At 45.8% G+C, this 9175-nt stretch overlaps 1 protein-coding gene across 1 annotated transcript in view; it reads left to right on the top strand.

The window, feature by feature from the left end:
- Nucleotides 1–709: 709 nt before the first annotated feature.
- The window catches only part of TEKT5 (tektin 5), a 57455-nt gene continuing 48989 nt past the window's right edge, over nucleotides 710–9175 (top strand). Inside the window, exons 1-2 of the mRNA XM_004373250.1 lie at nucleotides 710–1354; nucleotides 8304–8387. Coding sequence (XP_004373307.1) covers nucleotides 779–1354; nucleotides 8304–8387 — 660 coding nt within the window. The 5' untranslated portion in view covers nucleotides 710–778. The remainder of the gene's footprint in view (nucleotides 1355–8303; nucleotides 8388–9175) is intronic.

Genomic DNA, 9175 nt, shown 5'->3' with positions numbered 1-9175 from the left:
GGTGTTGGTGAAGAATATTGAATATAGCATGGACTGCCAAAAGAACGAACAAATCTGTCTTGGAAGAAGTACAACCAGAATGCTCCTTAGAAGCAAGGGTGGCAAGACTACATCTTACATACTTTGGACATGTTATCAGGAGGGACCAGTCCCTGGAGAAGGACATCATGCTTGGTAAAGTACAGAGTCAGCGAGAAAGAGGAAGACCCTCAACGAGATGTATTGACACGGTGGCTGCAACATTGGGTTCAAGCATAACAACCATTGTGAGCATGGCGCAGGACCGGGCAGTGTTTCGTTCTGTAGTACATAGGGTCGCTATGGGCCGGAACCGACTCGACGGCACCTAACAACAACAACAACCTTGATGCCATGTTGGGGACACAAGAGAAGGAAGACAACCAACCTTGACCAAATGGACCCTGCACTGACTGAGATCCTGGAGGGGACTACATTAAGTTTTTTCCCACAGGGCAGACAGTTTAAATTGTCACAGAAAAAATAACTGAAGTGCCATTTCTCGCACCCTCAACTCTGTGGATTGAGAACCTCATATTTGTTTTGTTGATTTTTTTTTCTTTTTGATTCAGACAATATGGCCCCAGCTGGCCTGAGAGTGAGCAAGGGCCCTGCTAAAGTTCCACTGCTCCAGGCTTTATGACACCGGCGCTGAGTCATAGAGGGTCTGCTGGTCCCTCAGAGAAGCCCCTTCCCCTTGACTGGTGATGCCTTTGCCCCACTGGGCAGAGTTTGGCTTGAGAAGGGCTGATGCAGGAGGATGGAGTTCCTTGGAACCTCTCAGACCGCCAGTTACTGCGGCTCCAAGAAAGCCTGTGGCTTGAGTGCGCTGCCTCCCTCCGTGCAGACCCCCGTGATCCAGGAGAGCTACCAGCCCTACTACCTGCCTGGGTACCGCTACCTCAACTCATGGAGACCCAGCCTCTTCTGCAAGGTCTCCAGCGTGCAGACCTGCCCAGATGAGGGCACCATGAGCCACAGCGCCCTGCGGCCACCCACCATCCTGCCGGCCCTCCGCTCAGCACTCTTCAGTCGCTACAGCCCCCACGACTGGGACCAATCCAACCAGCTGCAGCTGCGTGGGGCCGAGGCCTCCCGGCTGTGGGCCGGGCGGCTGATGGGCGATTCCATGCGGCTCATGCAGGACAAGGACCAGCTGACACGCCAGATGCAGGAGGGCACCTGCCGGAACCTGGGCCAGAGACTGTCAGACATCGGTTTCTGGAAGGCCGAGCTGGGCTATGAGCTGGAGAGGCTCCTGACCGAGAATCACAGTATGGACACTGTCAAGAAACGGCTGGAATGCGCGGCCGACGAGGTGAACTGTCCTCTGCAGGTAAGTGTGGGGTGGGCGAGGGCTGTGGCCAGCCAGCGCCCAGGCATCTTGTATGTCGGTTTGAGCTGCATTGGCATATAATCAGTTGGTTTTTGAAAAAATTTTATTGTGGTAAAATATATATAACAAAAAGTTTGCCATTTTAACCATTTTTAAGGGTCGAATTCAGTCACATTAATTACATTCACCATGCTGTGTGACCATCACCCCAAACAGAAACTCAGTGCACCTTATGCCATAACACCCCATTCTCCCTCCCCTCAGTCCCCAGTAACTACTAATAAACTTCAGTCTCTATGCATTTGCCTACTGGAGATAGTGCACATGAGGGGATCATACAATATTTGTCCTTCTGTGTCAGACTTATTTCACTCAGCCATAATGTTTTCAAGATTCATCCATGTCATAGCATGTATTAGAAAGTCATTTCTCTTCATGGCTGAATAATACTCCATTGTATGTATAAACCACATTCTGTTTGCCCATTCATCTGTTGGTAGACACTTGGGTTGCTGCTACCTTCTGGCTGTTGTGAATAGTGCTGCAATGAACATTGTTTGAATCCCTGCTTTCAAGTCTTTTAGGTATATGCTTAGGAGTGGAATTGCTGGGTCATATGGTAATTCTATGTTTAACTTTTTAAGGAACCGCCAGACTGCTTTCCATAATGGCTGCACCATTTTACATTCCCACCAACAATGGACAAGAGTCTCAATTTCTCCGCATCCTCGCCAACATTGGTTATTTTCCGTTTGTTTGTTTTTTTTTATTACAGCCATGAAGCGGTTATCTCATTGTGGTTTTATTTGCATTTCCCTAATGACTAGTGACTTTAAGCATCTTTTTATGTGCTTATTGGCCATCTGTGTATCTTCTTTGGAGAAATGTCTATTCAGATTCTTTGCCCATTTTTTAAATTGGGTTGTCTTTTTGTTGTTGAGTTGTGGGAGTTCTTCATACATTCTGGATATTAAACCTTTATTCAGTATAAAAAACCCGTTGCCATTGAGTCGATTCCGACTCATAGCAACCTTACAGACCAGAGCAGAACTGCCCCATAGGGTTTCCAAGGAGCACCTGGTAGATTCGAACTGCCGACCTTTTTGGTTAGCAGCTGAGCTCTTAACCACTGCTCCACCAGGGCTCTTTATTCAATATATGGTTCCCAAATATTTTCTCCAATTAGTAGGTTATCTCCTCACTTTCTTGATAGAGTCCTTTGAGGAATAAAAGTTTTTAATTTTGATCAAGTCCAATTTATCTATTTTGTCTTTTGTCACTTGTGCTTTTGGTATCATTTATCTGAGAATCTATTGTCAAAAACTAGGTCTCAAACTTTACCCCTATGTTTTCTTCTAAGAGTTTTATACTTTTAGTTCTCATGTTTAGGTCATTGATAGGATCAGTTTTAAGGTTAAAATCTAGCCTTAGTCATTTCAGGATACTCCCAGTGAAATCAGGGTTCCTCACACCGAATTTAATTTCCTTGTCTCCTCGGGGTCACATCAAGGTTGCAGGGGTCACATTGAGAAATTGTGTGCATGCTTGTGCAGGTGTGTTTTGTGTTACGGTCCTTTTCGAGAGGACATACTTACAATAATGACTTTATTTTCTTTTTTCCATAGCACCGATCACCTTCTAGCATACTTGATAATTTGCTTATTCATTTCTGTATTGTCTCTCTCCCTCCACTAGAAAGTAGGCTCCATGAGGGCAGGGACTTTTGTCTGCTTTGTCACCAAAGTATTCCAGATTGATATTCAGCTGCGATGTACCAGTTGGCTCTGCTGATCCTTGATGACCAATGTCTACTCTCATTGATTGCTGCTTAGACCAATATTTTTCATGTATTCCCAGCCTAGCACAGTGCCTGGCATATAGTAGGCACTCAACAATATTTGCTGGATAAATGAATAAATATATGAATGCAGAAGTTCATTGGCACTTCCTTGGTCTTCCAGTCTCCAGTCTGATCCCGGGTCAGTTAGGAGGGCTTTCGGCTGCATGTAAGAGAAACTTGACTACAATGGCTTAACGAAATGGGAATCTGCTTTTCTCTCATAATGAGAATTTCAGAGATCAGGGCTGGTGCAGCTTCAATTTGACACTAGAAGGGACTTAGGCTCCTATCTTTCTGCTCCGCCATCTTTTAAAAAGCAGTTGCCATTGAGTCAATTCTGACTCTTGGAGAACCCATGTGTGTCAGAATGGATCTGTGCTCCATGGGGTTTTTAATGGATGATTTTTTTATGTTGATTGCCAGGCCTTTCTTCTGAGGCGCCTCTGGGTGAACTCCAACCTCCAACCTTTAAGCCGAGCGTGTTAACTGTTTGCACCACCAAGGGACTCCCTGCCGTCCTTAGCATGTGGCTTTTGTCCTCCTGATTGCAAAGAGCATTTGAGGCAGGAGATGGGGGTGGGGCAAAGGGCAAACATGCCAACTGTGTCTGTCCCTTTTTATCAGGAAAATATCAGATTTTCCAGAAGGCTCCTCATGTGTTTCCACTTTTAGCCCATTTCACAGAGCTCCAATGGCTTCCCTGACAGTGACATGGGGATAAGACACATCTCAGTTCTACCATTCCTCTACACCTTCAGGGCTACCACCCAGTCCAGGCAGCCACTCACCGCACAACAGCAATTACCTCCTACCCAGTCACCCCACTCCTACTCCCCTGCGATCCACTCTCCACACGGCAGCCAGATGGGAGAATTTTAAATACTAAGTGGAATCTCAGCACTCCCCTGTGTAAAATAAACAAAAAAATACCAGTTGCCATCAAGCTGACTCCGACTCATGGCAGCCCCATGTGTGTCAGAGTAGAACCATGTTCCGTGGAGTTTTCAATGGCTGATCTTTTGGAAGTAGATCACCAGGCTTTTCTTCTGAGGTGCCTCTGGGTGGACTCAAACCTCCAAACTTTCAATTAGCAGCTGAGCACATTAACCATTTGCACCACCCAGGGACACCACTCCCCTGCTTAAAGTCCCCTCAGTGGCTTCCCATTGTACTGCGGTTAACATGCATGGTCTGGCATGCCCACGGCTCTAGCCTCTTTTCTCCACTCCAGTCACAGTGGCCTCCTGTCTGTTCCTTGTCCCACCTCAGGGCCTTTGCACCTGCTGTTGCCTCTCCCTGGTGCACTCTTCCCACTCCTCTCTGCACAGCTGCTTCTCACAATTCAGGTCTTTGGTTTGTCCCCTCTTCCGAGAAGCCTTCCCCGCCCACCTTGCCAGCTACTCCCCTCCACACCATCCTGATTGTTTTCATCACAATCAGAAACTATCCAGTTTCTTTATGGGTTTACGTGTGTGTTGCCTCTCCCGTTAGAATGCAGGGACCCTGTCTGTCTGGTCCACTGTGGTAGCCCCAGCACCTATCGAGCTTGGTACACAGGAAAGGCCCGGTAAATCTTCAAGTTCTCGGGCATGATGAATGAGCCTGCTTCCTTTCTGAGTTTTCAGATGCATTTGCATTCCTGGCATCAAGATGTTAATGCTCCCCTGTGAGTACTTCTCACTTCTGCTGCTCTTTGTGACGTCACAGCGAGAGGCCCAATCACCATCCCCCTCAGTCTCCTATTGCAGGAGCTCCCCCAGCGGCCCCTTCTTCTGCCTTCCATTGTGCTCTGCTTCTTGTCTCCCACAACAGCTGCAAGGCCTGCTTGGCCCTGGTCACTTTCCACAGCTCTCCCTCTGTTTGGAGATCTCCAAAATGGAGTTTCACAAGTATTCACAGATAACAGTTTCTGAGGCTGTTCCAAGTGCTTTACACTTGCCCAGCTGATTTAATCCACGTGGCAAACCTGAGATACGCACTGATAATTGCTTCCATCTGCAGATGAGGAAACAGAGGGTCAGAGAGGTTAAGTACGCAGGTGGAAGTGGCTAAGCCTGGATTTGAACTCGGGTGGTCTGGCTCCAGAACCCGGGCTCCTAACCACTAAACTGTCTGAATCTGGAGTTAGGCCTTCTCTCACCCAAGGGATGTCCCTGTTTCTTAGGTTAAAAGAAGCTTGGAGGAGGGGCCTATTCAGACCACCAAGAATCCCAACCAGCCAGGCACTATCAAAAAACCAGTTGCTGTTGAGTTGATTCCAACTCATGGTGAATCCATGTGCGTCAGAGTAGAACTGTGCTCCACAGGGTTTCAAGGCTGTGACCTTTTGGAAGCAGATCATCAGGACTTTCTTCTGAGGCACCTCTGGGGGGGTTTGAACCACTAACCTTCCAGTTATTAGTCAAATGCTTAACCATTTGCGCCACCCAGGGACTGCTACCAGCCCGGAACAGGGTGTTTTTCATCTGTAACCACTTAGTTTAGGAGACTGGGAAGCAAGGTCTGAGCAGGTGGGAGAGTAGAGGCCGTTAGCAGAGAGAAGACAGGCTTACTATTAGTTGCATATGCATACAGCCCAAAAGATGTGAAAATAAAATTGTCAGCAATAGAACCCCCAACTTTCTGGCTCCCCTCTCTTCTCTCCCAATGTTTCTGTTGGTATTTTCTACTGCCCCTCTGTGTCCCTCGCTCCATCCTAAAGGGGTCTGCGTTCTCACTTTGCATCTTTGTAGGTGGTTCTAGGTCTTTCAGATTTGTTAGTGTAGAGCAGGGGTTGGCAAACTACATCCCAAAGCCAAATTTGGCCCACCACCCGCTTTTGCAAATAAAGTTTTATTGAAACACATTCATGCCCATTTGTTTATCTATTGTTTATCATTTCATGCTACAATGGCAGAATTAGGTAGTTGCAACATAGAATGTATGGTCTACAAAGCTAAAAATATTTACAGTCTGGCCCTTTACAGAAAAAGTTTGCTGAGCCCTGGTGGATAATATCTACATGACCAGCACGTCTCATCTTCAGTGCATTCTTATACTAACAAAGTCTCTAAGTTTTTCCTCTGTCTTAACAGAGATGCTTTCCCCTCAAGGGATGAGGGGTGAGGAAGGAAAGGAGATGAGGGGGACCCCTCAATGTGACCCACTCAACATTCATTTTGGCCTTAACGCCCAGGCCCAGCCTTACCCTTTGTGAACAACATGGCAGAGGGCATGGTTAATACTGGTTGGCTAGATGGCATCAGTCCACCTTCTCCTTTGGCATATCTGTGGCTGTAACTGGGACATCTCTGGAAGCAGAAGGATTTGTTATTTATTTTTTTGAGGTAAAACTTACATAAAATAAATTAACCATTTTAAGGTGAACAATTCAGTGGCATTTAGTATATTCTCAATGTTATGCAACTACCACCTCTGTCAAGTTTCCTAACATTTTTATCTCAACCCCTGGCTCTCATCAGTCTGCCTTCTATCTCTATGGATTTACCTTTTCTGGATATTTCATACAATACATGGCCTTCTGTGTCTGGCTTCTTTGACTTAGCATAATCTTTTTGAGTTTCATCCACGTTATAGCACATATCAGAACTTCATTCCTCTTTATGGATGAATAATATTCCATTGGGTGTATATATCACATTTTGTTTATCCGTTCATTCTGTTAATGGATATTTGGGTTGTTTCCACCTTTCAGCTCTTGTGCATAGTGCTGCAGTGAACATGTGGTGCACATGTATTGGTTTAGTACCTATTTTCAGTTCTTTTGGTTATAGACCTAAATTATGCTGGGTCAAAATTCTACGCTTATCTTTTTGAGGAAGCATCCAATTTTTCCATAGCCACTGAACAACTTTACATTCTCACCAGCAATGTGGGAGGGTTCTAGTTTCTCCATATCCTGATCAATGGCTTCTAATGTGCCACCAGATTAGAGGATGAGGGTCTTTCTTCAAAAATCCCCCAGCCCAATTAAAAAATGAGCAAAGGCCTTGGACAGACATTTCTCCAAAGAAAATACTAAAATAAAATGTTATTTTCCATCTTTTATTATAATCATTCCAGTGGGTGTGAAGTGGTAGCTCACTGTGGTTTTGATTTGCATTTCCCTAACGTGTAATGACTGTGAGCATCTTCCCATGTGCTTGTTGGCCATCTGTATATCTTTGGAGGAATCATAGTGTGGGCAGGGAGTTCCAGGAGTCCTCTTTCCATTCCAAATCCCTCCCTGTATCAGAAATTGTTTTCTGCCACCTGGTGGTGGTTGTCTGCTCCAGTATCTATATCAGTGGGGACAACTCTGGGTTATATATCTGGGTGGGAAACCCTGGTGGTGTAATGGTTAAGAGCTATGGCTGCTAACCGAAAGGTTGGCAGTTTGAATCCACCAGGCGCTCCTTGGAAACTCTATGGGGCAGTTCTACTCTTGTTTTTTGTTTTTTTTTTTTTATATCTGGTTGGCACATCCAGCCAATTAACTGGTACCCATTTTGTCAGCTGTAGTGGGTTGGGCTAGGAAAATGTGGATGTAGGGACCCATCTTCCACCTCTTATAATCCTGAAATGGGATGTGTTACCTTCCATTTCTCCAACCAGCTTCACCCTCCCTGCCTCCTCCATCACCTCCCCAGAAGAATTGTCATCCACTCCTACTTGAAGATGGGGGAAAGGAAGCTACATAGAGAATAGTAGCCAATCCTGTCTTATCTGAAACTATAGTGGATTTTTACTCTTATTTATTATAATTTGGGGAAGGCTTGGGGGCAGCTTACGAAGATTATGGGAGGGATGTCAGGCCTCATGCCCAATCACTCCTTGGTGTAGAGTCAAGAGACGTTTGAACATAGTTGGTTCCCAAGAAACTTCATCCCACTTTCTCTACCTGGGCCCAGCATCCGCTAATGCACTGGGCATGGCATCCCACAGCCTCTCCCTACTTCTAGGGAGAAAGGGGAGCAGAAGCCCGCCCAAAGCCCAGTGAGGAGGCTGAATGAAGCCCCCAGATTTCCCAGGGAAAAGAGCAGATCGTGCCAAGGCAGATATGAGCCACCTCTGCTCAGGCTCTACATGCAGCTGTGCAGAGAACACACTATTTCCCACTGCTTCCTACAGGTGGCCCTGGAGTGTCTGTACCATCGAGAGAAAAGGATCGGGATTGATTTGGTCCATGATATGGTGGAGAAGAACCTCATCCGGGTAAGGCATCTCCCTGGTCTGCCCAGCCCCCTGAGGGAGGAGAGAGGGCCAGCTGATCAGAGAGGTTTCTGAGCTGCCTTTCGGGAACAGAAGCCACACGTATCACCCATGAAAGTTAGAGCTTGGACGGCATGAGTGAGGGGCATACACTGCAGTTTAGGGACAGGGATAAATAGGGACATTTGATCCTCAGCCTTTTCACCTCCAAAATGGGCATAATAATAATACCAGTAAGTAACAATAACAGAAGTTGGTGCTTATTGAGCATCTACTATGTGCCATGCACTGAGCCAATTTATATGCATTATTTAACAATAAAATAACCTGTAAGTGAGCACTTGGCACATAGTAGATGCTCAGTTTTCTTTTAATCTGGAAGTAAAAATAAAAGAAAGGTTAGTGGCCAACTAAGATACAACGATTGGTCTCTGCTCATCGGGAGCAAAAGAGAAAGAACAAATAGGACAAATAGTCTATGTGAACCACGGCCTCATCTACACTGAGACCAGAAGAACTAGATGGTGCTCGGTGACCACTACTGACCATTCTAACCAGGGCCACAATAGATGCACCCTTAAAGAATGGGAGAAAAATGTGGAACAGAATCTCAAGTTCCTAAAAACAAACAAACAAAAAAACAGACCTACTGGAGGATTCCCCGAGACTACTGCCCTGAGATACTCTCCAAACGTTGAACAAAAAATAACTCCTGAGGTCACCTTGCAGCTAAATAATAAATTGGCTCAAAGGTAATGAATATCATCTGTAAGTACTGTACTTCTTTAAAA

This window comes from Trichechus manatus, unplaced genomic scaffold, assembly GCF_000243295.1.
Source record: "Trichechus manatus latirostris isolate Lorelei unplaced genomic scaffold, TriManLat1.0 scaffold00024, whole genome shotgun sequence".
NCBI lineage: Eukaryota > Metazoa > Chordata > Mammalia > Sirenia > Trichechidae > Trichechus > Trichechus manatus.
The sequence above is the reverse complement of the archived record's forward strand: the minus strand, read 5'-3'. Positions and strand labels throughout refer to the sequence as shown.